Source organism: Mixophyes fleayi, chromosome 4, assembly GCF_038048845.1.
Source record: "Mixophyes fleayi isolate aMixFle1 chromosome 4, aMixFle1.hap1, whole genome shotgun sequence".
Taxonomy (NCBI): domain Eukaryota; kingdom Metazoa; phylum Chordata; class Amphibia; order Anura; family Limnodynastidae; genus Mixophyes; species Mixophyes fleayi.
The window spans coordinates 39,141,194-39,162,341 of record NC_134405.1 but is presented as its reverse complement, the minus strand read 5'-3'; the positions used below and the strand labels follow the sequence as shown (position 1 = coordinate 39,162,341).

Below are 21,148 nucleotides of genomic sequence, written 5' to 3'. Positions count from 1 at the left end.
CTGTTGTGGTCTGGCCTCTCCAGGGACTCAGCCATTGACAGAGCAGAAAATGTGTAAAGTGAAAATAGACTTTAGAGGAGACTGGAATAAAGGGATAACCCCATACAGACAAACCAATGGCTGTGATATATATATATATATATATATATATATATATATATATATATATATATATATATATGAGAGAGAGAGAGAGAGAGAGAGATATATATATGGATGGATGGATGACTGGCACTACTGCTGTTTGCACAATGTATTGTATCCACCTCTTCCTCGTGTGTCTGCCCCCTGCTGGCAGATGCTGAGCACAGCTTTGCTTATTACTCTGATCAGCTGCTCCGTCATGTGACCGCCGCGGTGCGATGAATGGCTGGCGGGCAGCTGTCGGGGCGTGGTCCGGATGACAGGTCACATGATTTAATGTAAAGCGTCCGCTGCAGGCACCGGGGAGCAGTCGGGATGGAGAGCTGCAGCTGGCGGGCGGTGGGTGTACTGGTGATACTGCTGGGATGTGTGACCTGGAGCTGGGGCTGCGGGGATGAGGTGAGTGTCCGGGGGTGACATGGGGGTCCGGTGTGATAGACAGTTATTAATGGTACAGGATCCTGGGAGAGCAGGGGAGAGGATGATGGAAGGGGTACAGGATCCTGGGAGAGGATGATGGAGGGGTACAGGATCCTGGGAGTGCAGGGGAGAGGATGATGGAGGGATACAGGATCCTGGGAGTGCAGGGGAGAGGATGATGGAAGGGGTACGGGATCCTGGGAGAGCAGGGGAGAGGATGATGGAAGGGGTACAGGATCCTGGGAGAGGATGATGGAGAGGTACAGGATCCTGGGAGTGCAGGGGAGAGGATGATGGAGGGGTACAGGATCCTAGGAGAGGATGATGGATGGGGTACAGGATCCTGGGAGTGCTGGGGAGAGGATGATGGAGGGATACAGGGTCCTGGGAGAGCAGGGGAGAGGATGATGGATGGGGTACAGGATCCTGGGAGAGCAGGGGAGAGGATGATGGATGGGGTACAGGATCCTGGGAGAGCAGGGGAGAGGATGATGGAAGGGGTACAGGATCCTGGGAGAGCAGGGGAGAGGATGATGGAAGGGGTACAGGATCCTGGGAGAGCAGGGGAGAGGATGATGGAAGGGGTACAGGATCCTGGGAGAGCAGGGGAGACGATGATGGAAGGGGTACAGGATCCTGGGAGAGCAGGGGAGACGATGATGGAAGGGGTACAGGATCCTGGGAGAGCAGGGGAGACGATGATGGAAGGGGTACAGGATCCTGGGAGAGCAGGGGAGAGGATGATGGAAGGGGTACAGGATCCTGGGAGAGCAGGGGAGTGGATGATGGAGGGGTGTAGGATCCTGGAAGGTGAGAGGATGATGGAGGGGTGCAGGGTCCAGGAATGGGTGGAGTATGAAGAAATTATTCTGAATTTGAACCACTCTCCTCTGTCATGACTCTGTAAAAACTCAGCTACTGCATCACCTGTTCTTTATTCCTCTACATTCAACACTTCCACCCATTCCCCCACATGGTTCCCCACATCATTACTCCATTCTATCCAGACATCCAGGATTAATCTATATCTACTGTAGCCTAACTCTGCACTACTTCTCTGATTGCACAGGGTATTGCAACTAGGTAATTCTTTTAATTCCCTCATGTTTTACTATTTTACTCATAAATCCCAATGCTTGCCAAATTATTTTTCTCTCTCCTTTCAGGGCATTATCTTTAGGACTATATCATCCCTCACCCATCCTGCAACACACATCTGTGCGCATTGCCCCTTCATTACTTCAGTCACCTCTACTTAACACTCATGAACTCTTTTCCTATTTAAATTCAATAACTTTAACAGCCTCATCCTGTTGCCAGAAACTAAAAGGACACACATCTTACAATCATCTTTAATACCTTTCTTCCTGCTTCTATTAGCTGGTTATATATCGCCTAATCCAGGTCCCCCTCACTTCCCCCACACACATATATCTGAACACTACAGAATTCCAGCAAACCTCAAAAGCATGACCTGCCTCCCCTCTCTTCCAAAGTCCTTTAAATGTGCCCTTTGGAATGCACGCTCTGTTTGTAACAAACTTGCCTCCGTACACGATCTCCTCTTCTCAAACAACTTCAACCTTCTAGCAATAACAGAAACATGACTCACGCAATCAGACACTGCCTCATCTGCGGCCCTTTCACATGGTGGTCTCTATTTCACCCACACCCCAGACCAGGAGGCAGACAAGGAGGGGGGGTTGGACTACTTCTCTCCCCACAATGCACATTCACAGTTTTACTAAATGTCCCGTCACTCACATTCACATCTTTTGAAGTACACACTGTTAGGATGTTTAACCTGTTCTCTATGCGTGTTGCTGTCATCTATCGCCCCCTGGATTCCACCAACAATTTCTTGAATATTTCTCTGCATGGCTCCCTCACTTTCTTATCCTCTGACATCCCCACCATTATCATGGGTGATTTTAACATCCCTATTTCTAATCCATGTTCCAGTGCTGCCTCAAATCTACTCTCTCTAACATCCTCACTTGACCTCTCCCAGTGGATTGAATCTGCTACTCATCAGGATGACCACTGTCTTGATCTTGTTTTCTCTAGACTATGCTCAGTTTCTGATTTCCTTAACACGCCTTTCCCCCTCTCGGATCATCACCTTATCAGCTACTCGCTCACCCCCAGTTCTTTACTCTCCCTAGTGTCAAACTCTTCCAAGCCTCCTCGTACCCGCAGGAATATCAACGCTATTGATCTTCAACAGTTTTCCACCTATCTCCAACACCTTCTCTCCCCAATTTCTACATTCTCCTCCCCTGATCGGGCAGTACCCCATTTTCATCAAACCCTAGCAACTGCTCTGGATCAAGTGGCTCCAGTGACACTACATACTCAAGTAGACTTGGTTGCCAACTGTGGCACACTAAAGTAACACGAACTCTACAAAAACTCTCGTAAAGCAGAACGCCACTGGTGTAAATCTTGTACCTCTAATGATTTCATCACATATACTGGTTTCTACCACTCCTATAGAATTTCTCTGGACACTGCAAAACAAACCTACTTCCAATCTCTCATCTATGCTCAGGCTTGTAACCCCAAATGCCTTTTTAACACACTTTAAATCTCTTCTCAATCCTCCCACCCCAAATCCTTCGACTACAATCCGTGCCCAGGATCTTGCTTCCTAATTTAATGTCAAAATAGATAACATCAGACTTGAAATTGTATCATCTCCCTCGACAAGCAATCGGCTCAATTCCTTTGTAGTACTCTGACACACTCCATTTGATCCCACGAATGAAGAGGAAGTTTTTACTCATCTTCCTACTCTACCTCCTCTCCTCTAGATCCCATCCCCTCACAAATCAGTAGGTCCCTGTCTCCTGTGCTCATTCCCCCTCTAACTAAAATCTGTAATCTATCTCTTTCTAATGGTATTTTTCCATCACTAGTCAAGCATGCAGTGATTACTCCTATTTTGAATAAAAAAAATAAACAAAAATTCTGACCCAAACTTACCGCCCCAACTCCCAACTCCCATGCCCCTCCAAGCTTCTCAAGAGAATTGCCTACACTCATCTCACACACTTTCTTACAGCAAACAACTTACTGGATTCTCTTCAGTCAGGCTTTCGCTCTCAACACTCCAGAGACTGCACTGACCAAGGTTGTCAATGATTTGATCACAGCAAAAACTGAAGGCCAATACTCTCTTCTAATTCCCCTGGATCTCTCTGCTGCATTTGACACTGTTGACCACTCTCTCCTCATAGAGACACTACAATCCCTAGGTCTTGAAGGCACTGTCCTATCCTGGTTCTCATCCTACCTATCTAATCGCTCTTTCATTTCTCTGGATCCACCTCTTTATCAGTTGGAGTACCACAAGGCTCAATCCTAGGTCCTCTGCTATTCTCTATCTACACCACTTTTCTCTTGGAAATAAACTCCTTTTGGATTTCAGTATCATCTCTAAGCAGATGCTACACAAATTTATCTATCCTCTCCTGATCTTTCACCTACTGTGTTGTCTCGCGTTACTGACTGTCTTTCTGCCATTTCATCTTGGATGTCTTCTCACCAACTCAAACTCAATCTTTCTAAAACTGAAATAATAATATTCCCACCCAAAAACAGAAGTTTCCTGCCTGACACTTCTATTTCTGTTGATAACATGACCATAAATCCCACCACGCTAGGTGTAATCCTTGACTCACAACGATCGTTTATTCCCCACATCGACTAAATCATGTTGCATGCATCTAAAGAACATTTCCAGAATATGCACATATCTGACACAAACACAGCAAAAACATTAATTCATGCACTCATCATCTCCAACATCGACTATTGCAATTCCCTCATTACTGGTCTTCCCAAAATCAGACTTGAACCCCTACAAACTATTTTGCATGCAGCAGCTAGATTGATTTTTCTTGCAAACCATTCTTCCTCTGCTGAGCCACTCTGTCAGTCTCTACATTGGTTGCCTGTTTTTCAAGGAATCTAATATAAAATTCTTCTACCGTACAAAGCTGTCAACAAAATTGCACCCACTTAAATCTCCTCACTTGTCTCGAAATATCTCCCAGCTCAACACCTCCACCTCCGTTCTGCACAACATCTGCGTCTCTCAGCCACTCTCATCACATCCTCCCATTCCCGTTTAGATGACTTTTTCCGGGCTACACCCACTTTGTGGTATTCCCTCCCTCACACAATAAGACTTTCCTCTAGTCTCCAAACCTTCAAATGCTCTCTGAAAACCCACCTCTTCAGACAATCTTATCATATTCCTCAACCAGCTTCTTAATCTCCCTAGGTTACCCTATTACCAATCTCTATACAGCTAACACAAGACAACAACCCTCTGACCAACATTGCCACACACACAGCCCACTCAATACTTTTTACCTTTGCGATCTAGCTGGTCCAATGTTCAATATGATGTAGCACATGCCCTTGTGTTTCAACTCCCATTGTCCCATAGACTGTAAGCTTGCGAGCATGGTTCTCTTACCTTTGTCTGTATGTATTACCCAGTATTGTTCTATTAATGTTTGTTCCCAATTGTAAAGCGTTACAGAATTTGCTGGCGCTATATAAATAAATGTTGATGTTGGGTGCAGGGACTAGGAATATGGGAAGATGAAGGGGTGCAAGGTCCAGGAATAAGGGGAGAGCAGGATGGGTGGGTGGGGTAAAGGAGCTATAGAATGCTGGAGGTGGGTGCAAGGAGGGCAGGTTATTCTGGTGGTAAGAGGAGTGATTAATAACGTCCATAGTGGAATGAGAAGATGGATGAGATTTAGTGGATGGAAGAGAAGAGTATGAAGTGGTCTATTTGTGGGAGGACAGGAAGTTGAAGAGGTTTAGTGGTCAAAGAAATGGTCTGTTGGCTGGAAGATAATGGGATAAAGTGTTCTATGGTGAGGAAAGGAGGTTTCAGAGGTCTGATGTTTGGAGGGCAGAAGAGAGAATGAATGAAACAACAAAGGAATGAAGAGATCTGGTGTTGGTGTAATGACAAACGGTAATACAAGACCTCTCCTTCATTATCTTGTTCTATAGACCTGCCCGTCGGCTCCTGATGGCTTTCTGAACGTGCACCTCATCCCTCACACTCACAATGATGTGGGCTGGTTGAAGACTGTGGATCAGTATTACTATGGCGGTAAGGGGATGGGGATGGGGACAAATGCATTGAAAGGCCCTTATGTATAGTCATAGAAACAGGTCATACGCTTAAGTGGAAAATGTAAAAGAAGATTCAGATTACTGCTGTCGTAACACTATAGCAACACAAGATTAAGTCTGTGCACATCTGGCTATAACTCTGTGAAGAAGCACCGTGCTTTGTCGCACGACCCGGGGTGTGTCCCTAAACACATGACGTCTCCTGCAGATTGGTGTCTAATAGAAGCGGGGGTATAACATGTTATCTTGCCCCCCCCTCAGAACCGCTACATTAGCCCATAGCCTGTTACAGTGTTCATACCCAGGAAGGATGTGATCTATTGTATGACCATGTGTCTTCTAGGACGTAATGACATTCAGCATGCTGGGGTACAGTACATCCTGGACTCGGTCATCCCACAACTACTGGCAGACCCCCGCAGGCGGTTTATCTATGTGGAGAGCGCGTTTTTCTGGCGCTGGTGGAAGCAGCAGAAGGCGTCTGTGCAGAGAGACGTGGCGCAGCTCGTACAGGAGGGTGAGCAGGGCGATGCGTGACCAGGAACTCTCCCACCCGTGTCTGGGCCACTGCATGACCATGTCCATCTGTGTCTCAGGTCGCTTGGAGTTTATCAATGGTGGGTGGTCAATGAACGACGAAGCTGCCACACATTACAGTCCAATAATCGATCAGATGACCCTAGGCTTGCAGTTTCTACAGTCTACGTTTGGAGAGTGCGGCAGACCCCGGGTGGCCTGGCACATCGATCCTTTTGGGCACTCCCGAGAACAGGCATCATTATTTGCCCAGGTGAGTAACTAAATGTTAAAATGTCACTGTGCACAGCTGTAGTTCCCTATTTTAAAGTGATTCCTCATTTTACTTTACATTGAATATACAATTTTTAAGAAGCAATAAATATACCAACTTCCTTTATGTTTTGTTTGATATCTCATACTTACCATGCCCCATTTCATAAATAATTCAGTGGAAAAGGAAATCATTGTGCCACCTTCACAACATAACCTCAGTTGTCATAGAGGGCGCATATAAACTTATTGTATAATAGTGGATATAAACCATATGCAAGTAAACAGCATTGGTGATTGAGAAAATGTTAAACCCAACAATATGGCTGCTTTGAAATGTTTCCTCTCTGATGTAAATCACATGGATACCATGTTGATGGATTCTAGTGATCTGTTTGGTGCCTCCGTGATGGTTGTTTTGGGGCTTTTGTGGTTACTGAGTTGACTTGTCAGTATTAATTGTGCTGAGTGGATAAATTGCACTTTTGCGTTAATTGCAATACTACAACATCAAATAGGATATAAGCAATACCGCACTGGGGGAAAGAATGGAAATGTGACCATGACTTGTCAGTAGGATTGTCTTCCTCTGTGTATTCTGTAATAGGCTTGGTTTAGTTGCTAAAATTGCAATCCTACATAATACGTGTAATATAAGTCATTCTTGCCCACTTTTCAAAACTTTTCTCCAGGAGAAAAGGTCATGTGATGGGGTAGGAGGGGGCGTGGTGTTGCTATTGTTACCATAGCCCCGCCCCCCGGCATTTCATAACGGGGGCCAGGCTCAATGATGTGAAATTGCCATTAAGCATATGTTCTGAGTTTAGGGAGACATAATGTCCTCTACATATAATGTTTTAGTCGCGTAGACTTTTAGCACTTTGCAAGTGTAAATTTCAAAATGCAGCATCAACAGATATTACAAACAAATATACATGTCCTGGGATACTGGACATAACTGTTACAAATCATAGTTGCAGTTCTTGACTGTCCTTGTAAATCACATGTTTCTTCTGCAAGCAGCTCCCAGGAGGAGGCTTGTTTTGGTCTTGTCAGCAATATTCAAGGCCATGGACATATTCTTCTAAGAACAATGTTTCTATTAATGAATAACAACTTAACATCTGGTTATTTGCAGCTTACAAAGTGGCTGCTATTGCTAATGAATAACCTGTTTAAAGCATAAAATGTGACTATATTGCTTTACTGGCACAAAATAGCTGCCACTAAACAAGATGGAGTCTGTCTCATTAAATCACATTTCTCACAAGCGTACAGTCTTTTGGACAATGGGCGTTTGATACATGACGGTAAGTGCTGCATATTGGTCCAGCCAGAATGCAAAGGTGAAAACTGCTTGGTGCGTTGTATGATCAGTCACACAGCAATGTTGGTCAGGCGGTTGTTGTCTTGTGTGAAATTTGTAGAGGGTGGTAATAGGGTAACCTAGGGAAATGAAGATGGTGGTTGAGGAATAATATGTTTGTTTTTTGGGTTGATAACCCACAGGTTCTGCAAGTATTGGATCACCAGTTTTTTTTTGATCATTGGAGAATATAGTATTACAGGATAATTTTTAGAGGTTTTTAACCAATGTAGAGACTGACACTGACTCACCTGAGGAAGAACAATTGGCAAGGAAATTCAATCTAGCCACTGCGTGCAAAATACATTGTAGGGGTTTAGAGTCTGAATTGGGGAAGACCAGTAAAGTAATCTATGCAGGAGATAAGTCCATGAAATAGAGTTTTGCAGCATCTTGTGTGAGATGGAAAACTTTTTTTTTTTTAAATTTATGCAACATGATTGGTCGATTTAAAACTTCTGAACAGAACATGATGTGAAGTTGTATAGTCCTTCATCTGACGTCTTTGAGAACACTCTCGTATACCTGTCTTTGTAGGATATCCTCCATGGTATACATCGGTGCTCTAAGCATTTTATGGAATCAAGTGTCTGGTTGCTATATGTTGGATGAGTTAATGAACTGGACTTAATTTAAATATGTAATTAAACATTTTTTTCTCCTATTGTCCCTCTAATCTCCCACCCTGTCTGGTAGATGGGGTACGAGGGCTTGTTCTTTGGCCGGTTGGATTATCAAGATAAAGAAAATCGTCAGGAGACTAAACGTATGGAAATGATCTGGCGGGGAAGTGATGATCTAGAAGCCCCCTCTGCTGATCTCTTTACCGGTCAGTCATGAGATCCTGGGAATTACTGTACTGTGCAGTGGGTCGTTACTGGGTAAAGGGCGACACAAGCTCCTGATTTAATAATCAATGCCTTCGTGTAATCACATTATTTAGTCATTTCTGACTGTAGTTTACAACCCTGGACACATTGTACATGTTCACAGTTAAAATGTCGAAATGTAAAAAGTCTGACTGTAGACATTTCATACCCAACTGATGGCTCCACTTGTAATGTTAATGGCGCAGTCTGTGATTTGGGCTAAGTTCTACATGTAACTGTTGATCTGGGATTACAGTCACCCTTAATATGTCAGAGCGTGAACCGGGTACATGGGCCTGGATAAGACTGACAATTCCAGTGTTCACCTTTCACCTGTCCTCCAGGTGTCCTTCCCAATGGCTATGACCCCCCGCGGGGCTTCTGCTGGGATCAGTTATGTGCAGATTCTCCTATTATGGATGATCCGACGATGGAGGATTATAATGTAGATGCTGTTTTGACCACTTTCCTGAAGGTTGTAGATAAGCAGGTATTGAAGGGAGGCTGAACATGTGTATACATGTCATGGTGTAGTAGTGTGTGAGGGGGAGATGTGTATACTGTACCTGTGCTGTGTATACATGTCATGGTGTAGTAGTGTGTGAGGGGGAGATGTGTATACTGTACCTGTGCTGTGTATACATGTCATGGTGTAGTAGTGTGTGAGGGGGAGATGTGTATACTGTACCTGTGCTGTGTATACATGTCATGGTGTAGTAGTGTGTGAGGAGGAGATGTCTGTACTGTACCTGTGCTGTGTATACATGTCATGGTGTAGTAGTGTGTGAGGGGGAGATGTGTATACTGTACCTGTGCTGTGTATACATGTCATGGTGTAGTAGTGTGTGAGGAGGAGATGTCTGTACTGTACCTGTGCTGTGTATACATGTCATGGTGTAGTAGTGTGTGAGGGGGAGATGTCTGTGCTGTGTATACATGTCATGGTATAGTAGTGTGTGAGGGGGAGATGTCTGTACTGTACCTGTGCTGTGTATACATGTCATGGTGTAGTAGTGTGTGAGGAGGAGATGTGTGTACTGTACCTGTGCTGTGTATACATGTCATGGTGTAGTAGTGTGTGAGGAGGAGATGTGTGTACTGTACCTGTGCTGTGTATACATGTCATGGTGTAGTAGTGTGTGAGGAGGAGATGTATGTACTGTACCTGTGCTGTGTATACATGTCATGGTGTAGTAGTGTGTGTGGGGGTGGGTGTGTATGTGTGTCCCGATGTATTGGAGGTAAACAAGCTATCAGCACTGATATCTCCTCTCAGTCACAGACGTATCGCACCAATCACATCGTCATGACAATGGGGTCTGATTTCCAATATGAGAACGCCATTCCGTGGTTTAAGAACATGGACAAGCTCATTGATCTGGTTAATGCTAAGGTGAGGCGGCAGCACAGCGTCCCTACTTTAATTGGATAGGTTTATGGATTCTCTGAAGCCGTTTCCCTTGCTGCTGCTGCTAGGGGTTTGAAGACGATGATTAGATACTGCATCTATTTGTTATAATAGTGAAATGGTCTATTTGTTGGATGTGGAATCACTCTGCACAAGGCACTGTGTAGCTGAGTAACACTATAACAGTGGATGACTTGGTGTCCAGTCATCTACACTCCGTGGAGGCAGCCATTTCTGGACTGAATCCATATCCAAAAGAATAGAACCTATGAGTTTATTCGGAACCCGTGACATCACGAAGACTGCAGAGAACTGGCTGCCTCCACCCTCTGCTCCCTGCGGGTCCACTATAGAGTGTAGTGTGGAGTGGGAGGCTGGGGAGGGCTGTAGCAGGCTCTGAACACAGATATATTTATTTATTTTTTTACTCCTCAACAGCAAGTAAATGGAAGCAAGGTGAACGTGATCTATTCTACGCCAAGTTGTTACCTGAGTGCACTAAACAGAGCTCGGCTAAGCTGGTGAGGATGGAGCGTGTGTGAGACGTGTCCTCTGCCTGTGCCGCATCATCACTGCGTCTACATGGACAAACATTGGAAAAATACAACCGTCCATTCATACTGTTTTTCTGTCCCTAAGGCCAATGAAAATGGATGATTTTTTTCCGTACGCGGACGGTGCTCACATGTTCTGGACGGGATACTTCACCAGCCGCCCGGCCTTCAAGCGCTATGAGCGTCTGAGTAACAACTTCCTGCAGGTGACATGCTGTTTATATTTTATAATGGGATAGAATGAGGTACAGACCATTACTGAGACTGTGCATCCTGCTGTCTTTACTAACATCTACTTATTTCCTTCATGTCAGGTCTGCAACCAGCTGGAGGCGCTGACAGGACCAGCGGCTGCACATGGACCGTATGGGACCAGCAGCAGCTTGGTGCTCAGTGAGTGTCCTCCCCCCTCCAGCCCCGTAACCTAGCTCTGTGCCACTGTACCACCTAGTTACAGTAACCCAGCTCCTGAGTGTCTTATTACCCTGTAACATCTTATTACAGTAACCCAGCTCCTGAGTGTCTTATTACCCCTGTAACATCATATTACAGTAACCCAGCTCCTGAGTGTCTTATTACCCCTGTAACATCTTATTACAGTAACCCAGCTCCTGAGTGTCTTATTACCCCTGTAACATCTTATTACAGTAACCCAGCTCCTGAGTGTCTTATTACCCCTGTAACATCTTATTACAGTAACCCAGCTCCTGAGTGTCTTATTACCCCTGTAACATCTTATTACAGTAACCCAGCTCCTGAGTGTCTTATTACCCCTGTAACATCTTATTACAGTAACCCAGCTCCTGAGTGTCTTATTACCCCTGTAACATCTTATTACAGTAACCCAGCTCCTGAGTGTCTTATTACCCCTGTAACATCTTATTACAGTAACCCAGCTCCTGAGTGTCTTATTACCCCTGTAACATCTTATTACAGTAACCCAGCTCCTGAGTGTCTTATTACCCCTGTAACATCTTATTACAGTAACCCAGCTCCTGAGTGTCTTATTACCCCTGTAACATCTTATTACAGTAACCCAGCTCCTGAGTGTCTTATTACCCCTGTAACATCTTATTACAGTAACCCAACTCCTGAGTGTCTTATTACAGTAACCCAGCTCCTGAGTGTCTTATTACCCCTGTAACATCTTATTACAGTAACCCAGCTCCTGAGTGTCTTATTACCCCTGTAACATCGTATTACAGTAACCCAGCTCCTGAGTGTCTTATTACCCCTGTAACATCTTATTACAGTAACCCAGCTCCTGAGTGTCTTATTACCCCTGTAACATCGTATTACAGTAACCCAGCTCCTGAGTGTCTTATTACCCCTGTAACATCTTATTACAGTAACCCAGCTCCTGAGTGTCTTATTACCTCTGTAACATCTTATTACAGTAACCCAGCTCCTGAGTGTCTTATTACCTCTGTAACATCTTATTACCCCTGGTGTTTTGTAATTCCAGGGCGTGCAATGGGGGTAGCACAGCATCATGATGCAGTCACAGGAACGGCTAAGCAGCATGTGAATGATGATTACACCCTGCGCTTATACAGAGGCTGGGAGGCCTGCCAGGTAATTCGCCCAACCAGACTGCACCACTTTGCATTATATGGAATGTGAAGTGGATTCCGCTCCGATAACGTCTCCTGACTGACCTGATTCCTGAGGTGCTTTCACCCATGGGAGTTATTTACATTTTATTTCATGTGTAGAAACACAGAGGAATGAAGAATTAAATTTCTGTCACCCGTCTTACAACTAGACAATGTATTTGCAGACAGCTGCTACCACTAGATTTCATGGACTGAAGGTTTTTCATTTACTTCCTCTACTTCTGATGTTTTGTTTCCAGACTATTTCTGTCACAAGTTTCCTTTAGTTGTCAGCTGACTCAAAATTACTTATGTGTATTTTCTGGGGAATTTACACTTGACAAAAAAAATGTATCGGTGGTGCATTTTCTGCTAATTGTTTCCTGTTATGACATCTGTAGCAACATGTACTGCTGCCTACCTGCCTTGCAGCAGCCATTTTATGTACTGAACCAATATTTATAAGAAAGCGGCCTATCCATTTATTAGGAACTCTATGTCTTAGTAATGTTGCTAGTTAATGCACAGGATGAATATTGCAGCAGTCCACAAAATGGCCACCAATGTATACTAAATAGTGGAACGTCTCCTGCACAGTCTTCTATAAAATGGACTCTGCATCCAATATGGCTGCACTTTGCACTAGTATTCACCATAGCAACCACATGTGATGGACAGTGGATATATGCGTAAACTATATTCTATGAGGTGCATACTTTTTCTTTTTTGTTTGTTTTCAAGGTAACTTTTCTACCCTGTGTCATGAACTGTTTTCTTTCCTTGCTCTTGTGCAGGTTGTCATCAGTAACGCTCTATCTAGTCTGACGGGGACCAAAGAAAACTTTGTGTTTTGCAATCTGCTGAACATCAGTGTGTGTCCGCTGACAGAGACCGCTAAAAGCGTGAGTAATACGCCAAGTGTCTGTTACCCAGAATCCTTCCTTGTTTCACCCACAGCTCGCCCCGTTTCATCTGACACCCCTGCTACAAAAATACTACTGTAAGTAGAGAAAACATTGGAGTTAAGTTGATCATAAATAAAGTTAATGGGACAGTTATTAAGGAAAGTAAGGCAAAAAAAAGGAGCAAATGTTACAATGCAAGGGGTGCAAATTAGTTCATTATTTTGCACATAGGTTAAATATTGTCTTTTTTTCATGTAACACACATACTTTTCATAGCTTTATTTTTATACTGAAATTTAAAACTGATCTAGGACTCTACTCTACCCTAAATATAAATCTGTACCCACATTTTAAATTTACCTCCCCCTCCAATGCAACATGGTCTTTGTTTTTCCTAGGTGCAAAGTTACTCCTTTTTTATGCTTTGCTCTCCTTAATGACTCAGGCCCAATGTCTGTTAATCTGACTTTTCAACCAAATTGCAAAGATTTCACGCCAAATGTCCAGTAGTGCATGACTGAAAATCCACTTGGCCATATGCAAAGATCTGTGTCTCTAGTCTATGGCTACCCACACTAATTGAGCCCTATATAATCCAGCCGGTAGCACAATAGCCAGATTTGGTTGTCTGGTAAACATCTATTGTGATCAAACTGGACGTAGATCCACTCACTACAGGCGATAACTCACCACACATATTGTGATATTTACCCTTTGGAGTAGCAGCCAATCACATGACACGATGCATGAGGGAGGGATTAATGCCCTTCTTGCACACCTGTGCAGTGATATTTTAATGTTCTAATTTCTATATTCTATTTTTTTTTATAACTTCCCCTCTTGCACATAGACCTGATTACTGTTCTCACTGTCCTCAGTCTCCCATAACCCTGTGCATCTGCCTCAAACTAGTATATGATTTGCTTCCAGTTTAACGTGCTCCTGTACAATCCCCTTGGACGGAACGTTACCTGGAACGTGCGGCTTCCTGTCTGTGGTGTAGCCTATGCGGTGACTGGGCCTAGTGGGGAGCCTGTGCCAAGCGAGGTGAGATATGGACGTTTCCTTGTCCTCCAGCACGGTGGACTACACCGCAACAAAACAAAAGAATATTTTATTTTATCATTGACTGAGACAAGGAGGGGGCTCTGAACACTAGAGCTTACAATCTAATGGAAAGGTGGTGAACATTGTGTGAAAAATGCATGTACGGAGCACAGTTTAGTTTTTGTTGTGTTTTTTTGCCAAGCCCCAGATTCTCGCAATCCACTTTAGGTCCTATGGTTCCAATTTACGGTAATCATTCATTGCTTTATTCCCATTACTATTGATATACTTAATGTTATATTCAATTTTACTAAAACTACTGCAAAATTTGGTACTTGTACGAAATTGCAGAAACCTGGCAAAGGAATCATTGGGACCCTCACTGACTTCCACATGAACCTGTTTCTGGGTGGAGATGATATGGTTTCAGAAAACCTGTTATAGACTGGCTATGGAGTACTACAATGACCAGCAATGCCACTTGCATCCATATGGGCAGCAAATTATTACACTAATGAATCTCTTATCTTCAGAAAAGTCCTTAGGAGAGGAAGTCTGAGGGATATAGGTGTTCAGGAGTGTAATCTATTTGTGGGCACACTCTTGTATTCTCCAACTGGAGTTGGCGGGCGATATTGGGCACGAGAGTGAGCAAGGAGCTAGACTGGAACAGTAATTGGCAGGTTTTTGTAGAACTAGATTTGTGAATTGAATCTTGGTTAAAAAGGTTAGTGCAGTGATGTATGATAAATGAAGAAGTGTTAAGTTTCTTGATTTTTAGTCTGGTTACAGATGGGAAGTGACCAATTTATTCCTTACTATTGTGTATATGTGAGTGATGGTGTCCTAAGGATTTTTCTACCCGATACTGAAAAGTGAAGCGATCATGAAACTTGGGTACATGCACGTGCGTTGGGGGAAACTTGTGTGTGTGTTCTGAAAACCATACACAAGTAAAAGCGTTTTTTTTTTTTTGTTAATTTCCAGCTTTGGGGGGAAAAAAACAAAAAGGTTATTTTAGTCTTAATTGGTTGTAAATTGCAGAGTGTATGGACCCAAAAGGAACTGCTTGGGATAAATAGACATCCCAAACCTCGCTCCCTCAATGTGGCCTATTAAATCACCAGTCTTTACTGTACTACAGTTGTGCTTACATTAATGACCCCTATTCCCTTCCTAGATAATTACAGTGTCTAAGTTTACCAAGGATGTCCGCAGACATCGGGGACAAGCTGAGCAAGAGCTGCTTTTCCAGACAAGAATCCCTCCGTTGGGTTTCAGCAGGTACACGGTGCAGAAAGTCGCCACTCAGGCAAGATTCTTCATGAAGGAAAAGACTCCGACAAACCCAACTAAGATTGAAAATAAGGTACAGTCTTTAACATTATTACTATGGTCATTTCTCCAGTCAAGAGGTCGCTGACCGTTTTCTCGGTCTCCAGTATTACAGAGTGGAGTTTCACCCGGAAACCGGATTAATTTCGGAGATTCGCAATCTGGAAAAGGGGATCTCTTTACCTTTAACACAGAGCTTTTACTGGTGAGAATACTTCCTATTTCTTTCATGTAAGAAACCAGGGAATCCTTCCTTGGCTATGTCTCACAGCAGAAAGATATTTAGATTCTCCTTCTGTGACACGTCACTAGTTATTGCACTGCTCGTGGTACTAGCACAGACCTGGGAAACCTGTGGATCACCAGCTGTTGTGGAACTACAAATCCCAGGTTACTATAGCTGGGAAGCTGCAGGTTGTCTTGCTGACGCAGAGGCTAGCAAGACGTGTTGGGACTTGTAGTTCCAGAGAGTTGCAGACAGCCTACCTGTGATGTAGTCTGTGGTACAGGCTTTTTATAGAAGTGGAAGCTGGAGGTGCATATAATGTATACACAGGGCCGCCTCCTATACTGAAGATTCTCCTTCAGTGTCACTACGCGTTTCGGATCTTCAAGGCCAAATAACCAATCTCACAAATAGAACCATATATTCCTCTAACGCTCTGCAGTAACTGTGCCAATGACCACATTCCTGTTTAACCTTCAGGTATAACGCTAGTATAGGGAACGCAGACAGCTCGCAGACCTCGGGAGCGTACATCTTCCGCCCAAATCGGTCCGAGCCCGTGCTTATAGCGCCGACCGTCCGCAGTTATCTGGTGCAGGTTAGAGACCTCTTATCATATAACCGTTCTATATGTATGGCATGACCCCCTCTGGTCTCATTTCTATTTCACTCTGCTTTTATCTCACTTTCCAACACTAATTTATGTTCTCTGCCTATTCTTGTGTTCCTCACTGCACACCCTTCATCGTCCTGCCCTCACTCCTGTGTTCTACAGACATGACCCTATAGTAGTGTTCTCCTCCTCTCTCTCCATGTAGAACTCTCTGGTACAGGAAGTGCATCAGAACTTCTCCTCCTGGTGCTCACAAGTGGTTCGTCTGTACACGGAGCAGAGATATGTGGAGCTGGAATGGACTGTGGGGCCAATTCCTATTGAGTGAGCTGATCCCTGTGTCTACGGGAGGTTTCCTTATTACCGACACAGTCACTTACTGCCGTCTTCTCGTTTCAGGGACTTCTGGGGTAAGGAAGTGATCAGTCGTTTTGACACTAAGCTGCAGACGGATGGTGTGTTTTATACAGACGCTAACGGCAGGCAGATCCTGCAGAGGAGGTAACCGTGGTCACCCTGTGGTGGGAGGGACAGACTCCATGTCACATAGCTCCCTCCTGTCTTGCACCCAATGACACATTGTCTCTCTCTAGGAGGAACTTCCGAGAAACATGGCCGTTCTTCCAAACAGAACCAGTGGCCGGAAACTACTACCCAGTGAACAGCCGGATTTATATCAAGGTGACTGGTGTGCGTGGATCTGCTGGGGGGGCGACATTGACTTGATGGTTTCTAAACGTTGTCGGGTTTACACCAGCCTGCTGTGGATCGATTCTGTAATTCAGCTACAATAACTCGCTGGTTACTGACCCTAACCCTCTCTATAGTTCATTCAGCAGAGGTACATTTACGTTAGAATGAAGGACCCGCCCTCTGACTTCTCCCCAGTCCCTTAGTGCTTGTCATAAATTGGAACGATGATAAATGTGACCTGTTCTGCTACATGTATTCTGATAGAATTGCCATTAGAAAAGTCTCCTTTTGTAAACTTTACAAAAAAAATGCAGCAGTATCTGCTGCTTCCATCTCCTCCCCATAGAATGTTACTGACGTGCAGAAGCACCAACGATAAGGGAAACCAGTTACTGACCTAAGGAACTGATCCCACACAAAAGCAGAAACCTAGGTTTAGTGGAATTGTTTCTTCCTGTTGGGTTAAGATTTGTTTTGAATCCTAGTTTCATGTCGAGTCTTTAATAAAAGTCACCGATCAGGGTGAATGCTGGTGACAGTAAGGACTCTGTTACTCACACACCTCTCTGTCTCCCAGGATAAGGATATTCAGCTCACTGTTCTAACCGATCGATCTCAAGGAGGATCCAGCATCACTGATGGATCACTGGAACTTATGGTGAGTGCACGGGGAGAAACGGCAAGAAAATAAGTCTAACTTTACATAATAAATGACTGAACGTCCCATTATACGGGACATTAAAGGAACTAAACACTAAAACAGAGCTGCAATGGAATATCGGATTAAAATGCTAAATTATTAGACTTGGGTATATCTGCATCCCCTGATTGCTGTTACTTGACTGCAATCACTGAAAGTGCTCAGTGCCACCAGCAGAGGGCAGCACATGACTTATTGTAAAAGGCTGACACCTAGTCATACTCCATACCCCTGAGACATTGCTGTCAAAAGCAACAATTGAAGCCGGGAGTGCAGAAGGGACTGTACAACCCCTTTTTAGAGAGGCATTATCCTAAAATCCAAGGGAGGGGGCGTTTCCCTATAGTCTACCTTTTATCTGCAATGCACAAACTTTAGGGGCTTTCCCACCTATAGAGGACTTATTTGTGTACATGTAACTTCCCCCAATAGATTCCTTCCTTCTGTGCTTTTCAGTCCTGTCTTTCTTTATATGTCTGGCACAGTTGGTTATTTTCAATGCCCAGGGATGGAACCCAGATTTGTTCTATGGATACCGTTGCATTGAATGCAGAGCCCAGGAGAGCTTTCATTCCCTGTCACAACAGACCCTAAACCACTCTGCCTGATGATATAAAGAACTGGCTGAGAGGCACAGAAGGGAGCCAAGCAGATAGTTATCCATTGTGTTAAAAGTTGCAGGAGATGTGTACAAGCCAATGCATTAGTGTTGTCTTAAGCCCAACACTGTAATGGACACTATTTTTTTTTTTTTGGGACACAAAGTTTCTTTTTAACAACCACAACATATTTTGTTTAGTATTTATATTGTATACTACAGGTTACAGACCAGTATGGTATAATGTAGCGTAATACAACAGTGTTACAGATCTCTGGGCTTAGAGTACAGTGCAGCCCTCTGTAAATCCACACTGACGTCTGTCAGGGGTGGGAGCGCACTTTATTTTGGTACAGTTGCAGGTGTTGGAATTGGTAAGTTGTCTGGCGGATTCTGGGATCCCATGCTTCCTGGACACTGGTGCCGCATTGACCCTGACCTCCTCTATACAAAGACGTCTACGGCAACACGAATGTACAGATACCTCGTCCTCCTAGAGTTGGTGACTGTCTTGTCCTTCCTGCCAGGTCCACCGGCGGCTCCTGTTCGATGACTACCGAGGGGTGGGGGAGGCGCTGCTGGAGCTTGGGCCCCACGGGAAGGGCATTGTGGTGAGGGGGAGGCAGATGCTGCTCCTGGATACCCCAGAAGACTCTGCGGACTTGCACCGGCCCTTGGCACTGCAGGAGTACATGGCCCCCCAGATTATCCTCTCCCCAGGAGAAGGGGTGCCCTATGGCTCTGAGCAGGGATCAAGCACCCAGGTGAGTGCAGCTGTTCATACATCTGCTGTTCTTATACTCTCGTGGTCACAGTGACCATGCCATAAATACATCAGTCTCTCGCACACAGCAGCTATTTTATAGGCTGACCAGTTACACATGACAATACAGCTTATCCACTCACAATTGGGTCACTGACGAGCCAACCTGCACTGAGATCCAGCAACTCTTTGGTATGTAAATACTGATGTGCAGCTGCCCCCCTCATGGACACTGGACCAGCCCTCACAATGGCTATCTCCATTGTGTGTAGTGACCATGTTAATCACTGAGAATTGAGTGCTCTGTCACCTCCAAGTGACTAAACAGACATGTAGCTAAGTGGTGAGAATAGATTCATGGCAATACTAACGAGTGACCTGTTATCTCTTCCTCCGCACCCCTGAAGTTCTCTGCGCTTCAGGCTCCGCTCCCCAAAAATGTTCACCTCCTCACCCTCGCCCTGCATCAGGACAACAAGGTCCTTCTGCGGCTGGAGCATCCATTTCAGGGACGTGAGAGTGGAAATTATTCCCAGCCCGTCACTGTCAATATGAAGGTGAGACCCTCGTTGTATTTACTCCTTCTAAAAATCCATATAGGAACCGTGGCCTGTTGTCATTAACGCATTTCTCCATCCTAGGAGCTCATCCCCTTCCTCTCCCTGTCTGACTTTGAAGAAACCACACTGTCTGCAAATCTGCCGAAGAGCAAGATGACTCGTAAGCACTGGAGAGCAAAGACAGGTGAGTGCTGGGGGAGGAGGAGCCAAGCACGGGTGCTGGGGGAGGAGGAGCCAAGCACGGGTGCTGGGGGAGGAGGAGCCAAGCACGGGTGCTGGGGGAGGAGCTCCTGCTCACAGAAACCGTATTGTACAGAAGATGGGCAATTGTACACAAAGTTCAGTTGTAATCCCTTCCAATACTAAAGTCAGCTAGTACTTGGTAATGGACACGGCCCCTCTCACTAAGACTTGGGTCGGGCACTTTAAGCATTTAGTTATGGGAGTGGTAGAATCTGAAAAGGTTCTTGCATATATCGTTGAGGATATGGCCATACAGGTTTACACCCGGTTCTAGAACTAACAAAATAAAAAATGTAGTTTGAAGGGCAAGACCAGCAGAAGACACGGGTCAGAAAGGGTGGCACCTTCCGGACCCCCCACCAAAACTGAATGCACTGGATCCAGGACCCTCTTAACAGCATCCCATACTAATTGTACAATTTAGTACGTGTATGCATTTGCACCAGCAAGATGGCATGGACAGATAACAGCTGATACTGAGGGGATTAATCCATCTAAATGTTTTAATAAAGAGTGTTTGAAGGTTCTGAATAATATCCTGAAAAGCTGGCAAGTCTGTTGCGCCTGCGGGTAACTCCCCAGTGTGCCAATGTGTAAAGACTGGTGAGTGGATCACTTCCTATACTAGATTATGGATGTCACGATTTCTGGTCTTGCTCCGTCTACAATATGCCCCAGTCTTTCTTTACCTCTCTCCTTTTGAAGCACCTGCTCTTCCTCTCTGCAGAGGTTTTCCCTGTAGAGTAAGACTAGACAGGAAGTGAGCACTTTATTCTAGTAGAAGGGTTCCATTATATGTTGGTGACATTTCTTTGCATAACGCAATTCTATTGGAAGCCTCTTCGGGAATGAGAATGGAGATGATGTGCGCTATCTGGTCTTAGTAATGTATTATGTATCTTCTCGTACAGCTCCTGCCTTACCCAGGACAAACAGCAGCACCGTCCTGGACCCTTCCAGCGTCACGCTGAACCCCATGGAGATCCGCACCTTCCTCGCCACCGTCCACTACAGAAAACGCCCCCGGTGGGACAGCTGATAAACTCTGTGGGAGGGAGCCCCCTACTCAGCCGAGTGTTACGGCCCATGTGCCTTATTGTGTTATCATTGTACCATTGTTTGACAGCTTCAATAAATTGTATTTTCCCAACAAGAAG

General features: G+C 44.7%; 1 protein-coding gene across 1 annotated transcript; it reads left to right on the top strand.

Annotated features, from left to right (window-relative positions):
* Window positions 1-403: 403 nt before the first annotated feature.
* MAN2B1 (mannosidase alpha class 2B member 1) lies at window positions 404-21,147 on the top strand. Its single transcript, XM_075206626.1, has 24 exons — window positions 404-543; window positions 5,602-5,704; window positions 6,071-6,244; window positions 6,324-6,517; window positions 8,579-8,711; window positions 9,096-9,241; window positions 10,028-10,144; window positions 10,598-10,680; window positions 10,799-10,919; window positions 11,028-11,106; window positions 12,179-12,288; window positions 13,103-13,210; window positions 14,144-14,260; window positions 15,441-15,629; window positions 15,703-15,800; window positions 16,302-16,419; window positions 16,640-16,758; window positions 16,834-16,935; window positions 17,028-17,115; window positions 17,705-17,785; window positions 18,953-19,189; window positions 19,596-19,745; window positions 19,830-19,932; window positions 20,903-21,147. Exons 1-24 carry the CDS (start codon window positions 460-462, stop codon window positions 21,028-21,030), a joined length of 2,982 nt encoding a protein of 993 aa, XP_075062727.1. The 5' UTR covers window positions 404-459; the 3' UTR covers window positions 21,031-21,147.
* Window position 21,148: the final 1 nt, after the last annotated feature.

What these genes read in the sequence shown, in the direction of transcription:
- MAN2B1 (XM_075206626.1), top strand. Translation starts at nt 460, where the DNA reads ATGGAGAGCTGCAGCTGGCGGGCGGTGGGTGTACTGGTGATACTGCTG. An exon ending in GAGGCTGGGAGGCCTGCCAG is followed by an intron (nt 12,289 to 13,102) that starts GTAATTCGCCCA and finishes GCTCTTGTGCAG; the next exon opens with GTTGTCATCAGTAACGCTCT. An exon ending in AGGCAGATCCTGCAGAGGAG is followed by an intron (nt 16,936 to 17,027) that starts GTAACCGTGGTC and finishes GTCTCTCTCTAG; the next exon opens with GAGGAACTTCCGAGAAACAT.